Here is a 16,834-nt window from a genome sequence, read left to right on the forward strand (position 1 = left end):
GGTCTACAGGACAAAACAGATTGAAGTAATTGTAGATTCAGAGGTCTAAATTCATACCAGACTCAGAGGCGTAGCTTCAAGCAGGGAGTTATTCCGCCTTAATAAATATATTTTGTGATAAATAGTTTGGCATGGGTGCTTTCAGTCGAGTATGGGGAGATGTCTGTCCGATTTCCCCAGAAATGTTTATTATACACAGAAAAAAACACACACTCTCTTCCTCTCTGTTTTCAAAGTCCTCAAAAATGCTGGTTATTTGACAAAATATTGTGTTTTCTCTCCAAGTACTCCTACCAATCCACATTCCTCTCCCTTTCCACTGCCCCTTAGGCACCTCTTGTGCACCCTGCTTGTAGTCATCCTCCCCAAAATCGAACTGACCTAACTACACCCTGACCACACTTTCAGGATAAACACTGGAAACGGGTGTAAGGCTCAACGTACCCAACTCTGGGGCAATGGGTCATTCGGCTCTTTACTTTCTCTATAGGACAAACCCATGATATTTTCTTGTATAGAGAACTGTATCACAAGTCACCCAACAGGCGTTCATGATTTTGGCTGCTGCTCACCAATTAAGTGCTAGACTCTGAGGCGATCAGGCTACACATTTAGATGTACGCCTCTCACATCCCATGCCTTATCTGCGATATGACCACTGGTTGGAGGCAGCTTACCTAGGATTATGGGGCGAAGGCCTTTTTACCTATATTGTACGTATAACCTATATCATTTTGGGGTGGGTGGCGACCAGATTTTTTTAAGCAAGAGGACATGGTAGAAAACGATTTAAAGACCATTAGGATTTCTGAAACTGCATCTTCTTTCACCACAAGACTTCAGAAATTGTGTTGCTTTTCTCCCTTTGTATTTCCTTTTCCCAAACCCCGAGTACTGCTACACTACTTTTTTTTAACTCATCTTGCCATTAGCTTTTTGTCATACTCCTGGGGCTAAACCCTACTTAAATGTCCTAACATAAGTAAATTGCCATTACTGTGTTGGTGGTTCTCATGGCAACATATTTGAAATGTAGATGTTGTGGGAAACAGTGTATTTCCCATTTTTGGACCTCTTTTGTTGTATGAAGGTGTATTTAGTTAGAAATTATTCACATTCCTGTCTTTTAGCCCCCCAAAATACTTTCCTACACCATTAAAAGGCATTTGGGCCAGTGGATGTTTGCTGGAGACATTTATGACATTTCCGTGAATCAAACGTGAAGCGTAAATGATTTTGCTATCCATCACCAAGATAAGGATTTGTTAAGATTTGAATTGCGTTAAGTTAGTAGTTTACAGATGTAACAACTGACAATACGGTAGGGTTAGTAGCATGTTAAGGTTTCTGGTAACAAGTATGTGCTTCCATACCTTCAAGAGGGGGTGAAAACTCATGTTTTTTGTCAGACACAGGAACATTGGAACATTCAAAGAACTCCAGGTCGTCCTCTGGCTCACCTTTCACCTCGGACTCCTCAGTTTTCTGAGTGACTGTTGTTGATGCTAATTTCTCTTCATCTGTGGCATGGCCATCTCTGTTAGCAATGTCTGGAGCACCGGAGACTGGCTCTTCATCCTGGAGGACAAAAGAGAGAGAATAGTAAGATTCACATCTCAGCTCCACACAATAGCTATGCCCGAAGAGCATTTCCCCCACAGACTCTCCTAAATGCCCTCTGCAACCCTATGTGTGTAGTTTACTGTAGGCTTACGACTCTCCTCAACACTGTGTACTTTAGTTCTTACAAACTAAAGTACTTTACTGTTTGTAAATAATTATCCTCCCTAAAATGTGTGCACTTTACTGTCGGTAAACAACTCTCCTGAATGCTGTGTGTATTTTACTGTCTGGAAACAATCCTCTCCAAAAATGTGTGTACTTTTCTGTCAGTAAATGACCCTCCCCAATACTGTGTGTACTTTACTGCCCATAAATAACCAACGCTGTATGCACTTTACTGCCCGTAAATGACCCTTCCCAACTCTGTCTGTACTGTTTGATAATGCCCCTGGCTGGACCCTATGTAGATATTCAGGTGGATCAACAGTGCCTCCAGTGGTTGGGCTCGCAGTTCTTCTGGGAGGATTCTCTAAATTATGTACTGCTGGTTTAGCATTCAGTCCAGCTTGTGTTTCTGTCACCCTTCTGGAGTTTTCAAGCATTAATATGCCTGAGGTCCACTGGTGTGTTTGGTGGTGCCTCCTGGGCTTAAGCTTACATCGCTTCTGGAATTTTCTTCTATTACCATTCCAGATGTCTTAACTTGAGTAATAATGGATGGGTACAGCAGAATGCAAATACTCGGGAGCAAAAACATCAGCTTGGGTTGCTCTCCCAAAAGCCAATAGGTTGCTCTTCTGTGCCTCTGCAGTAGACTATCAAATCAAATTAGTAAATTTCGGAGATTGAACTTTGCTTCACAGGGCTAATCATCTATTGCACCGACACAGATCCTATCTAACACCCTCATGCTGCTCAATGGGCTGATTCACTACTGCTCCAGAGTAGGCTGTATTTCATTACTCCGGGTAGTTTACTAATGCCAAAGGTTGCTCCTGGGAAGATTTCATCTAATCCATTTAGTACCCCTTGGCGGTTTAACTGTTAGCAAGTGGTTGTTCATCTGTCACCCACTGATAAACTTCATTGACCACCATCGTCGATTAACAGTGCCTCGTAGGTTTGTCAACCTATTGCAACAGAATAGACTCAATATAATACTCCTCACTGGTTTAACATTGCCTTCAATGGGTTGCTCACAAGAAGTGCTGGTAGGATGTCTTCTTTCTGAGAGACAGAATCTTCACCAGTTATGGGTGTGCATGAATGGTGGAGTAAGCTCATGGGTTTGTTGTAAGCAGAAACTTATGAACTGTGTTACTGATATATATCCTCACCCTCAGGCATATCTCCTTGCAGACTACAAACTAATGTTGCCCACTAATGATCCTCCTTCATACAAATCAACGACTACATTGAAGATTAGCATAATTTATCAGTGTTGTGAAAAACAGAAAGCTACACAGGCATCTGACGTAGGAAAGGAGTGGCCATAAAACAAAGAGAAAACCACTGCCGGCCTTCAACATAGCAATCATTGGCACGATTTAAAAGGCTGAACAACAGAAAAGAGCCTTTCAACAATTGATCAAGAGTTGAAATACAAACGAAATCTTCAGCAACAATCAAACTCCCCACCATCTGGGGATTTCTTATTTTGTGGAATAGTTTATCGTCCCATCTTTCTTCCTAATTTGTTACGTTTACTTCACAAACAAAATTTCTAAGGTGTTCAGTGATTGGTGCCTTCGTCAGTTTTAGTAGATAGGCCAGAAAAGAGATAGCGTGGGTCGTAATTACTCTGTTGCTGAAAGAAAATACTTTATTGTACAGCAACTTCCCCTGCTACAGAGAACTTCTGTTTTATTGGATGGTACATACGGAAATGTTTAGTATTTACTTGATGTACTGAATTCAGCAGCAAGGAATAGAAGTTTTAACAAGAATTCAATCAGCAATACAGTATTATTTTTCTTGGCACCTTTCACTCCAACGCTCTTTTGTTTGTAATTTGCTTATTAAGGGAGTGTGTATGTTGGATTTTGTACGGGCATGGTTTAGGAAAGCATTTAACAATTTTAAGTTTTTTTTAATAATAGCATTCTGGACCCTCTAAGCCAGAAAGTTATTTGTAGTGGTGATGAGGAGGACGTATCTTGTGAGTGTTTGAGTGTGTTTCATGGAGAGTGGTCTGGAGTGGACTTGGTGCATCTCCTTATGATACTTAAGGAGATGGTGAAATTGTTGCAGGGTGCTGGCCTCCGGCTAAACAGTGATGTTTTGGACCAACGGCAATTGTGTCTTCATCTTTAGTGAATAAATTCTAATACAAATGGCAGAAGGCCTATGAGAAGATTCAATGAAAGCCTCTGAAGGCTTTGTATAAGAGTTTTACCTTTGATCTGAAGATCATGCATCTCTCAATTCTATGGCTTGCTCTACGTCTTTCTAAAGTGAAGAGGCGGAGGGAATCCTCATTTCATGGGAATGGTGTCCAAGAGGTCTATTTCAGAAACAACATAGGGCTTTATTCGGGTAAGGGACTAGCGATCACTAGACCAAGTTCACCAGTAAAATAGGAATCAAAATATCCTCAGGTTGTCTGGCATCAATATCTAGTCAGACGTTGCACACTCCGAAGATTTCACTTTGGTCATTGGCTGGAGCAAATGATGTCAGGAGATGGTGAATCAACCCAGAATGGCATGGTGGGTGCCTAATGGGATGTACAGATGGCAGCCTTCAGGGGGGTGATGTGGGTATAATGACAGAATCCTCAAAAGGTAAGCAGTTTGATAAAATTGTCTGGGAGAACAAGACAAAGGATTGGTAAATGACAGCAAGACCCCCAGAAATTAATATGCCTATGAGTATTTAATAACGTACACAAAGCAAACAATTTTGGAAAAGAATTAGAAGCAGTAATGTGTAATCCATGTGTTCAGCATGAGCAGGAAAACCTTTATTGAGGAATAGGTTTTGATGAAAGGACAATATTGACAAACCTAGCCATATTGCTAATATTGAAGTTGCCACATAAAGGAATTATAGTGAGGTAATGTATCATTTTATGAGGTGTCTGTACGTGGGATTTGAGAGTTCCTAAGGTACTTTTTCAATAAAAGCAGACACAATATCCTTCACAATTCAAATAATTGTGAACACTAGCATGTTTGACTTAGATCTTTAAAGCTGCATACGCACAGACTTGGGTGGAATGCACATGATGAAGATCAACAATTTGACAATTATTTGATAGCAGCGTATGCATAGCAAATCACAAACTGCAGTAACCGAGAGAGTGCCCTTGATCTTCCACTCAAGTGTAAAAACAACATCAGAATTAAAACAAGAACAGAAAAGACATGCCCGTGCTACTGCTCAAGTGAGTTTAAAAAGGGACTAACATTCTGAGCGCTGAAGGCGTATGCCAAGAGTAAGTTGGTGGGTGGGGAAGATAGAAAACTCATGTCATGGCAGGAAAAAAGGTTTTATCACTTCCCTAGACCAAGACTACAAAAGAAAATCAGATGCAAATGTATCTCAACCTTGCAATCATTTTAAAATCTGTGGTCCCCATTTAGTTTGCATTTGCTCAGGTATTTACCGAACACAGAGTGACACAAAGCAGCCCAAGCTGCGATCAACTTCCAGCACAAATTATACTTTGATATGAAAAATTGGTTTGAGCACATTTACACCTGACTTTCTGTTGTTTAACGCCACACTGTGGACCATGAAATGCAAAGGGGAGTGTAACGGGGAGGAAGCAGCACGAACACACCTAGGATTTCACATAAAGTCAGATCTACTATAGTAGCATGGCCTACTTTGGGGTGAAATCCAAGTAGCAAATGGAACAGGAAGTTATTTATGCAAATTTATACACAGCTGGTTCATGGGTTGATCGTCAGTATTTATAAATTTGCATTGGTAAGGTTGTACCTTTGAGTGCAAAGGTAATGTACGACCCTGGTGACTTACCTTAGCGCCATGGTGGAAAAGTTAGCATGGCGCTAAAACATTATTTTTGGTTTGAGCGCAACTGATGTGGCCCTGCACATTCTCGTACAGTATTGCGCTGCCAGGCTTGAAGTACAACCGGTTTGCAAAGTAATGGTAATCTCTAAGCACATTTTCTGTGTCCCTCGCTTTCACCTCGCTCAATGTCACATGACGGCTGTTGACAGCTCCTCTCCTATCGATGTTAAAACAGTGATACTAGGACAATGCTTATTTGTTCTTCCTCCGCTATCAGCGCCTGTGTTTGTACAGCAATCTGTCCTGTTGGCAAACTAGCAATGCCGGTAATGAGGCGTCTGATGTCATGCCCCACCCCATCTCCATGCGCCTGGAAGAGGTAAAGGAGACGCAGATTCACAAACATACCCTGAGGCTTCGTAGCACCTAGTTTTAAGGTGTGGAAGGGGACAGGTAGCAGCGAAAGGGTCTCAAGAAATGAAACCGATAATGAGACTCGGTGGTGGAAAATCAGGAAAAATAAACAATGTAGGTTATTACATTGCTCAGGATGAGATTTTTTGGGAACGAAGCAGGCGCAAACAATAGACAGGAGGAATGCGGAGTATTATTCTCACACCTAACATGGCATTTCTGAAAAATTTAACATTTTACACATCTCTCAGGGGGAGAAGTGGCCTAACAGTCCGATCCGACGACTTTGGAACTAGAGAAACTGGTTCGAGACCACTTATTCTGTTCCACGTCTTCTGATTCTGGGCAAATCACTCAACCATCCAGTGCCTACAAAATGTAACTTAAGGCAGTTAAAGCGCGCTAATGCTCATTGGCCAAGTTTGCGCTATAAAAAAAATCTTCCCAAAAAATAAAACAAATCCTAAAGTCGGATGCTTAAGTTGGCCACATTTTTCACCAAACTAAAATAAGTAAATTATAAAATTAAGCTAGACACACCTTTTGTCTCAAGATGTATTAAAATGGTGTCGGTTGTAAAATAGTTCGCTCTACACTAGATGGGCAACATATATCTCAGAGGAACACACACTTGCTTATGCACCCTCTAACTACACAACACTAGTGACATACGTTGCCGCCAGATCAGACTGTGATTAGCTCACTTCTTTTCATTGTTGTGCCCTTCAAAGCTAAAGCATCCATCAATGAAGAAGAGGAAGGACATATTGAGCCACGGTATGTTTGCAATCCAAGGTGCAGCCTAACTTGTCAGCTATTTTACGAAATGTTGAGCCACTAGATGCCAGAGTTGCGTGGTGGAGGCTTGCATCTCAAACTGCAGGTCAGAGCTACAATGCAGTTGAATTAATAATAATAATAAAATAAAAAAAAACAATCTAACGCAGAAGGTTGCAGCACTTCTTAACGACCAGGAATTGCACAGGTGGTTCTATTGCATCTCACAAAAACTAAATAAATACAAAATTGTGACCATAATTACGCGAACCGTTTGAAAATTATTTATTGAATGGCTTTCTGCACATCATTATTTACTGAACTGCTTAAATGTTTCAGCTAAGTACACAAACTATTTGGGTACAGCTTCGTGATGCCAATGACAATGGTTATGAGCACGAGTTTCTATAAGCTTTCCATGAGATATAATGCCTTTACAAATTCCATTAATATTTAAATGCACGGAGTTAACTGGACCATCGACTCAAAACGAATATTTCACTTTATTGCTTAGCAACTGCAGCCGACTAGCATAAACTAAAAGCACACGTTCAGCTGCTGAAGTGTGGACTAGGAATTATGACCAAGCACCAGTCATGGGGGTCAGCTTGACCAGGCAAGCAAGAGCACAGTGCCATCAACTCAGGGAAGGGCCAAAGCTTGATATGTTGACCTACGATCTTACAACTGCTTCAGAGTAGGAGGAAAGGGTTACAGGTGGTGATGCACGTCCCACGAGGAAGTACCAGGTTAGATGACTCTCAGCAGTGATAACGCCACAGACGCAGTTTCAGGCCTAGTCAGGTCTGACTATGCCCACCCTAGAAAATAGCTCACTTTCACGAATCCTATTCACATGGGTCGCTAGGGTCTTCAGATACCTCAGTAACACACTGATTCACTGAGATAGACAGGCAGAGGCAGTCATCATAGTAAAGGGCCGGAAACTATTATTTTTGTACCACCACATACCAAAATGTAGAGAACAATAGGTCTGCTATTGCAAACGTGAAAGTTCGTTTTTAATAATTTCACTTTCCAAACAAAGGCGATAGGCATTAAAAGTGTAAAAGTAATACAAAGTAAAAATGATGTAATATACACGTGGTGTTCATATGTTTACAAGAACAATAATTAAAGAAGTGACCTATTACAAAAAGAATTGTAAAAGAAAATGAAATTAATGCAGATATATAAAAAAAAAGATGTTTGCCCGCAGGCACTTAGGTGGACTATTTTTTAAGAGGCTGTGCATATGTCTGTAAGCAAAATACTGTCACTCACAGTGAAGTGAGCCAATGGCTGATGGGGGCTGGCACACTGCCCCATGCTGTATGGTGGGATGGGTGAAGCAAAATGTTAAAGACACTTAACAGACCAGTGGATGAAAAGGCTTGCACAAAACCACAAGAACGATTCAGAGTATGTATATTATGATAGTTTGGGAAAACATGAGGTTGGTAAACAGCTGAAGCTGTCTCTAGGCCGGACTAAAATATAATGGTGGCTGTAAGTACACTCTCTCCCACTCCACAATGACTATCAATAAAGCAAAAGTTGTAAGGCCAGCTATAGTTACCTTACTGTAAAGGCGAAAGAGGCCGCATCTCAAATATCCTAGCAGAGCGAAACACTTTTCCTGCAGGTGTATGCAAGGGTATGGCCCAAATGCATTCTAGTATTCGCAGACCCATTAGATTTCAAAAATGTATTCCAGCAGTCAAATGCAAGTATGTGAACATTTTTCACTTTAAGCATAATAACTTCTAACATGCATGTTTTGGGGATCCACAGCTCTGCAGAGATGACACAAATTACCTCGTCAAGCAGTGCTTAATTTGTAAATAAAAAAGTGCCGGTGCCCAAAGCCTTCATCTTAAACACACGGCTGCTTCAATTAAATGTGCCAACACTGAATACTGAGGCAGCGTAATCCTGAAGCCACCTCAGCCTCTTCATTCCATTTATAGCCACTCCCTGCCCATTCAGCGCACTCTTGCAGCTTTCTACTTTCTCCCTGACGCTTTTTCGTTTTTTTCTTCCTCTGCATTGCCCATATGTGTCTTTTGCTCACAGTAAATTCCTGAGGGAAAAGAATAAGCACCGGCCCTCAAAAATAAGTGCCGTTGCTCAGCACCGGAAACAGCAAGAACAAATTAAGCACTGTCGTCAAGTCATACGATGAATGCAGCCTCACATGTTAGACAAAGTGAAACACATCACAGAAGCACGGAGCTCGGCACAAGAGCCCACACACCCTACACTACTGATCAATCAATGCAAAAAAAAAAAAAAAAAGAAAGGGTGGGAGGGGGCGCATTTCAAACATTTTACGCATGTCAGACCTTATGCTTAAAGTGAAAAAAAGTTATCATCTTTGAAATGTACTCTACTATTTAAAACTAATGTTGAAAAATAATGGAACTTCAAAGTAGAGAATGCCTCTGAGCCATATTCAGAGTGCACATCTCTAAGAAATGATTTCTCCTAGCCCAAGATATTTGAGAATCACAACCCTCTGCCCTCTTTCCCCCATCATGGGTACAGTTACGTGTAATTTCGCGGCCAGAATACAGACGGTGGCACTGTCCAGTATGGTACAATACGGTGGTCACATGTCTGAAGTTAACGAGTTTCATTGGCCGCACAGCTTTGGATTGAGGCTTGGCAGTTACATTAAGGCCTTTTTAAATTAACATGTCTTCAATCAATCAGTCACAGAAAATGATAGCTTGAACATACCTGTGTGCAAACATCCAATACAAGAGACTGCGCTTCATAATTTTTCACCTGGCAGCCGCTCCTGCGGAGACAAAAGAACATTGTTTTTTCACTTTAGTCTGTGTGTGGTTCGCAGCTTGAGGCAGTAGGCAAAAGAGATATTCAGTACCTTACAGTTATGACCAGTAAAGGGCAAGTATGCTGATATTGTCACTATAATGGCATATTTATTATTCCCCTCTTGGTAATTCTCACACTTTCACTCCCTTAAAAAATAAAAAACCTTCCAACTCATAGCCATATGACATGATCTGCACTTTCTAGTTTGTTCTTTGCAAGACAAGTATCACTCTCTGATCAGGGATACAGCTATCAATAGTGAAGCGGGCTCATTGGCACCGGTGCCATCTGGCCTGAGCGATCCACTCAGGCTCGATTACTGCTGTATTTTAATACCCAAACAGCTAAAGACCCCATTTCCTTGTATGTATTTGAGCCTTCTGAACGGGAAACGTCCGTAACGATGACTCGGGAACAACGATTATGCGAGCAACGCAAGTGTAACCACACTTGCCAGAACAACGCCTGCGTTTTTCTCTGCCTTAACCATGCATGTGCTGAACAACGCATATGCGTGGTTAAGGCAGAGAAAAAGGCAGAGTGGATCAGGAGAGGACGTGGTCATGTAAGTGGGGTTGGGCCAGGGTTGGAGGATTGTTTTCAGGTGTGGGGGGGGTGGATTGAAGGCTTGGGGAGGAGTATTTTTTTTTTTTTTTTTTTTAGTGGCAGGGTGGGAATATCGGTTTAGTTCTGGTATTTAGGGGCGGGGACCAGGTAGTTCTGTTTTGATGTGCGGGGTAGGGGATTGCTGTAGTTTTGTTTTGGGGTGGGGGTGAGGGTACTTTTGTTTTTGGGGGTGGGTGCAGGGTAATTTGTTTTTTGGGGGTGGAGTAATCAAGGTAATTTGGTTTTTGGGGGTGGAGCATTGGGTAGTTTGGTTTTTGCGGGTGGGGGATCGGGGTAGTTTGGCTTTTTGGGATTAGATGATTCAGGTAGTTTGGTTTTGGGGGTGGGGGATCTTGGGTCGGGTAGTTAGGTTAATGGGGGTGGAGTAGTTTTGTTTTTGGGAGTGGGGACGTTTGTTTTTTGGGGGAGGGGAGGGTCGGCGTAGTTTGGCTTTTGAGGCGGGGGTCGCAGTAGTTATGTTTTTGGGGGGGCCGGTCAGGTAGTTTTTTTTAGGAGTGGGGTGGGGTAGTTTTGTTTATGGGGTGGGGTACTTTTGTTTTTGGGGATGGGGTGTTTTTTTTTTTGGGGTGGGGGATCTTGGGTGGTTACGTTTTTAGGGGTGGGGTGGGGGATTGGGTAGTTAGGTTTTCGGGGTGGGGTAGTTTGGTTTTTGGGGGTGGGGGATCAGGGTAGTTAGGTTTTTAGTGGTGGGGTGGGGAGGTTGGGGTAGTTTTGATTTTGGAGGTGGGATTGTGGGGGAGATTGGGGTAGTTTGGTTTTTGGGGGTGGCGGTCAGGGGGTCAAGATGGTTTGGTTTTTGGGGGTGGAAGATTGGGTAGTTTGATTTTTGGGGGGTTGGGAGATTGGGGTAGTTTGGTTTTTAGGGGGAGGGAGGGTGTGGTTGGTTGTTTTTATGGTGGGTGGGGGAGGTTGGGGAAGGGTTTAGGACTCAGAGCGGGTGGGAGGTATCTGGGGTAGTTTTGTTTTAGGGCTGGGGGGTCGGGGTAGTTTTAGTATTAGGGGTGGGTTACTTCTGGGCTTTAGGGCAGGTGGTGGGTGGCATGCTAGAACCTTGCACGCGGTTCCCACACATGCCTTTACTAGTGATGCTTTTACAATGGAAAATCGTTGTAAAGGCAAGCATGGTAAAGGCATTCGTAGTAACAACGCGGTTGTTGTTCCGACCGCGTTGTTCAGGCATGCATGGTTCCAGCATTCGTTGTTTTATCATACATTCCTACTGAACTCTTGTCATGCCACAGACGCTGAAATAGGAGTGGGGTAGATTGGAATGGAGTGGGGTATATTGGAGTGGCGAAGATTGGAGTGGAGCTGGATAGAGTTTTGTGGGGTAGACTGGGATGGGGTTGGGTAGAGTGAAGTGGTGTAGATTGGTTTAGGGTGAAGTACATTAGAGAGGAGTAGATTGGGGTAGATTGTAGTGGGTAGACTGGAGTGGGGTAGTTTTGGGTGGAGTGGGGTAGGGTAGATTAGAATGGGTTGCAGTGGAGTGGATTGGGATGGATTAGGTTAGATTGGACTGGAATGTGGTAGATTTGGGTGGAATGTGGTAGATTGGAGTGTGGTAGATTGGGGCAGAGTGGAGTAGATTAGGAGGTTTGGATTGGAGCATATAGAGGTGGAGTGGGGTGGACTGGGATGGGGTGGAGTTGGATATTTTGTAGTGAGTCGAGACTGGAGTGGAGCTAGTAAAATTGGGGAGAGTGTAGTGGAGTAGACTGGAGTGGGGTGGAGTGCAGTAGATTGGGTGGATTAGAGTAGGGTAGATTGGATAGGAGCGCTAGATAGGAGTGGGGTAGATTGGAATGAGGTCGTTTGGAGTGGGGTAGACTGCATTGGGGTAGAGTTGAGTGTGGTAGAGTGGTAGGGTGGAGTGGGATAGGAGTGAGGTTGGAGTGGGGTAGGAGTGGAGTGCATGGGGTAGAAGTAGTACAGACTGGAGCGGGGCAGTTTGGAGTGGAGTAGGGTGGAGTGCAGTAGGGTAGAGTGGGGTGGCGTAGTGTGAAGTGAGGTAGATTTGGGTAGGTTGTGGTGGGGTGGAGTAGGGTGGATTGGGCTGGAGTGGGTTAGATTGGAGAGGAGTGGTGTAGATTTGAGTGGGGTAGACTGGAGTGAAGAGGAATGGGGTAGATTTGGGTAGAGTGGAGTGTGGTGGAGTGGAGTGAGGTAGATTGGATTGAAGTGAGGCACACTGGGTGCATTGAAGTGTGGTAGATTGAAGTGGAGTGGGTAAATTGTGGTAGACTGGGGTGGGATAGATTGTGGAAGATTAGAGTAGGGTAGACTGTGGTATATTGGAATAGGGTAGATTATGGTAGATTAGAGTGGGTAGATTAGACTGAAGAGGGTTTGGATAGCTTGCAGTGGAGTAGGGTAGACTGGATTGGAGTGGGTAGACTGGGATAGGTTGGAACACTGTAGAGTAAAGTTGACTGGAATGTGGATGATTGGGGTGGAGTGGAGTAGACTGGAGTGCGGTGGGACTGATTGAGTAAAACTGAGTGGAGTGGGGTACATTGGAGTGGAGTAGAGTGAGTGGCTTAGCGTGTCTTAGACTGGAGGGCCTTAGAGTAAAGCGTTGTGGAGTGGAGTGGTGTGGCATAAAGTTGGAGGGCATAGAGTGGAATGGAGTGGCGTAGTGTGGAGTATGCATGGTGTAGTAGCTCACTGCCATTACAGACAACACATTTTCAATTGAAATGACCATTATATTTGCATCCAAATATGGTTTTACTGTACACAAACCATAATGTGTGCAAATGTCATCACCCAGTGTATGGATATGTTTTGATCGTATTCAGATTTTTGGTTCTACCATGCTTCAGTATTACAAAAATAAATGTGCTTTATTTGTACTAATTCTGATATTTTCTGAAACATCAGCACAATTTTTTTTTTTTTATTGTGTGCTAGAAAATAAACATCCTACACCCATCTTCTCTTACATGGATACTTAGAATTTATGTGATAAACCTGCTCTCACTTTGAAGTTAGGGAAAGAAAAGTAAACACCAAACTCCCTCAAGAGAGTTTGACATTTGACCTCAGTCTTTGAATGCACACAAAATATAACCAGAAGGCCTGTTTTCAGAAAGTGAGTTTGTGGAAGAATACAGTAAAGAAGGTCTGGGAAGTGGGAGGGATTAACTCAAGCTGGAGAGCCTAAAGCAAATAAAGCTAGCAAATAGAAACATACAAAATGTGAGTTACAAACCATAAAGTCAATGGTAAGCAATAGGTGGAATTAATTCCTAGGTCAGCTTTCTGAATGTCTCTAGGATGTCTTTAGGAAACCACACAGCTGTGCCGGCTGGTAGGCTTTAAAATGAAAAGGAGAGATGAAAAACCTCCAAGAGTGAGATAAAGGGGACAGGTGTGCCTGGGGGTGGAGCAAAGAGGAATCAGGTGGAATGAAGTACACAAAGCCTTGATATTTGGCACCCTGACTTTCAATGGCACCAGCTGTGGGCTTCTGAGCAAACCTATTGGCACCTGCAATTATTATTTTACAAATTAAGCACTGGGAAAGTGTGAGGCCACGGAGGAGCAGTCTCTGTGCTGAGCACGCCTTGTGATGCACTTTCACCTGCTTTGCAAACAAATAAAAGAGGAAACAAAACCTTCTCAGTCTGCCACCAACATCCTGGAGTGCTTTCACAGCCTGTAATGGACATTGCCGGGCAGATTATATTGTGATTGCAAGGTTTAGTTATATAGCACTTATTAACCCTCATGAGACATTGAAGCACTTTACATTGGGCGGCATGCTGCTCAGGAACCCAAGGTTAGTCATTAGGCAAATGTTATTGGTTATTATTGATTATTCAGATTAATTCTCATGTGCACAAGCAAATGATTCCATGCATTAAAACAGTTGCTTTATGGTAGATTAAAGTAATAAGTGCTAGTTGTCATTATCAGTGTGAAAACGGGGATATGAGAGTTTACAAAGAGGTTTGGTGGAGTTAATAAATGCGCTAGAGGAGATTTTACTGTCTTAGATTGCAGGGTTATCACTTTCCAAAAAATGAGAGGTTGTGATCTTTGAAATGAGTTTAGGTAATTTGTAGAAATACATCTATAGGGATTAAGGCAAACATTCATGTGACTTTGAATAGGTTGTTCATAGAGAGTAAGAGGCATGCATAAAATGGCAATAAAAAGCCATTTAGAAAGGAAAAAGGAGAGACTACCATCAGACGTAATATGTAAAGATCAGTTTTTGCTTTTCATGTCAGTTTTTGGCAATACAGAGGACATTTTTGAGCTAGCATGCCATATGAGGAAGCAAGGTCGCAGGGATTTCCAGTCACATTTTGGTCCACTGTGTGATATTGGCTCCTCACTCGGTGATTTTATGAATGGATCCGATATCATGTGACACAGGTGGCACTGTCTGTATTGGACCCCATGGATTTTGCAATAAATATACGACCCTTTGCATCACTATATAGAGACATTTTTATTTTTATTAGACTGCAAATGCCTGCTCCCGGATGCTTTGCGATTAAGACACACAGGCCCTCGCCCCCGCACAACAAAGTGTGCCACATGCTTGACAACTGATAACCGCGGGAGCCCAGCAGGGCAACTTACATTCGCTTGATGACTCAAGGCACATGATGGGTTTGTGTGAGTTTACAGAACAGCACGCTGTCCTCAGTTGCGTGGGAAGCTTTGAGTCACACAGTTCTGCTGGGCTGACTTTCAAGAGCCCAGATGTAGTGCTGGGCTGCAATCACGAAAATATTTCCCGCATGGTTCTCGTTGGTGGGTATCCTGTGCTGAGTCAGCACCAACAGTAGCAGCTTTGCAGACTCCGAATGCTGAACTTATCCGAGGAGTGGACCCCAGGGACAGTCAGACCCATGCCTCTGGCACACTGCCTGTCGCTCGCCATGGACTGGTTCCGCACTCGTTGATTTGTTAAGCTCGGCGCCCATCCCCCGGTCATGAATCTTGGTATTTTTTCCACAAGCTGACATCAACTGACTTAAACGGTAACATTCAAAATGAATTTTACCCGTGACTAAATTCCTCTTATTAATTCAGTGGAAAAAATTCCCACAAACTAAAAGATCTCAAATTTCACCACTACCGTCCTAAGGAAAATAATCCTTTCGGGCATGCTCATTCAAAAATGAATTACGGAAATTCTATCCGGGTCTACAAATACATAGGCTGGGCAAGCTTCAGGGACCACAGAAAGGGAATGCTAGCCTCATTTCAGGCAAAGAGGAAAAAGAGACCATATAATTGAAGCGGTAAAAGACCTCTAGTGGTGGCAAACTAAGGCCTGTGAGGAATCTAAAAATTCCACTACAGTGCACGAATGGCCTTGGGATTCTTAAACCACAACCTTCTTTCCTGTATGAGATCATCTTGGGGGAAGCATCCTGAATCACCACTCAGTGCTAACTTAGGGTGCCCTACCTCTGCTCGACCCAAACTCCGGAACTCCTGGCTGAACCTGACAGGACGAAGACCATCTGAGGTTCAGTGCCAGCTGCGAAAGAAAGAGTTTTCGAGCTGCAGTCATATAACATTTATTTTTCTGGGCACTCCCTTTTCCTTAGCAGGAACGTGGTCTGTTTTTAAGGAAATATGTTGTATAAAGGCACCTTCAGGCAACTGCCAACAGTTGCTTTAATGAAGTGCCAGCCGGGCTCATAGCCACTTTATAAACACATTTGCTTTTACCAGGTCCTCCCTGGTTCTTCCAGTAGCCTGTCAAATAGCCAGGTGCGAGTTCATCAGCTGTAGAGTGTACCATATGAATAAGCCCTATCCGCCCATCTTTTTACATCCATTCTCTAGCTCCTATCTCCCTTTTGGTCTCTTTCCTCGATCTATTTTCCCGATCTCAGAGATGGACCTTGATGTTCCACCTGAAATTCTTTACGTTTATAATTTAATCAAAGTAAATTCATCTATTGGAATAATTGCTATTTGAAGCAAGGGGGGAAGCAGGACTGAACATTTAAATAAATTTTTAAGAGATGAAAAAAACACTGCAATGCAATACTGGACATTAAAAGTATACTTTTCTAGAAGAATCATGTATTTTTCCGTGACGGTTCTGTTGCAAAAAAAAAAAAAAAAATCACCGATTATAATTTACTCAAGAGTTTGGATTAGTGAGCCAAAGATAGAGGGTAAGAAGAAAAGACAGAGAAAAGAGACAAAAAGGTGAAGAGAGAGATAAGAGACCGAGTGCATCAGTGATTTGTTTACATACATACCATAGAGCCACATGTCAGACTTGATTGCTTCCTTAACCCTGCTTTCGCTTTGACATAGTACCCGCTCTCCAAACCTCCATATAGCTACTGGTCATTCATGCCTCTTTGTCCCTCCTTCTTCTGTGTGGAAGCAGGGACCAACTACTGTATAATTATGCTTTGTCCTATTTATCTCTTTAGAGGACTTCTTTTTCTTTGTTTCCTGCTCGTGTTCTGCAAAGCTTCAGTTTACCATTACAAAGCATTCTTGCTCTCAACTTAGTTTTGCTTTTCTATTCATCGGCTCTCTGCACTGAGTGTGCTTTTGTGTGGTCCCCGGTGGTGGGAGGGAGGAGGTCTGCTTGTTTTTTTAAATTACTTTAAAAAAAAAGTTATACTGCCCCTTCTAT

General features: G+C 42.8%; 1 protein-coding gene across 10 annotated transcripts in view; it reads right to left on the minus strand.

Annotated features, from left to right (window-relative positions):
- The window catches only part of TACC1 (transforming acidic coiled-coil containing protein 1), a 503,193-nt gene that overhangs the window by 83,340 nt on the left and 403,019 nt on the right, over positions 1-16,834 (minus strand). For 7 of the 10 annotated variants that reach the window (XM_069214007.1, XM_069214008.1, XM_069214001.1 and 4 more), the window contains 2 exons: positions 9,478-9,538; positions 1,374-1,578 (listed from right to left, as the gene is read on the minus strand). In XM_069214007.1, the coding sequence (XP_069070108.1) occupies positions 1,374-1,578; positions 9,478-9,538 (266 nt within the window). The remainder of the gene's footprint in view (positions 1-1,373; positions 1,579-9,477; positions 9,539-16,834) is intronic. The other 3 variants (XM_069214004.1, XM_069214002.1, XM_069214006.1) reach the window with 1 other exon arrangement.

The sequence above is a fragment of the Pleurodeles waltl genome, chromosome 11 (genome assembly GCF_031143425.1).
Source record: "Pleurodeles waltl isolate 20211129_DDA chromosome 11, aPleWal1.hap1.20221129, whole genome shotgun sequence".
NCBI lineage: Eukaryota > Metazoa > Chordata > Amphibia > Caudata > Salamandridae > Pleurodeles > Pleurodeles waltl.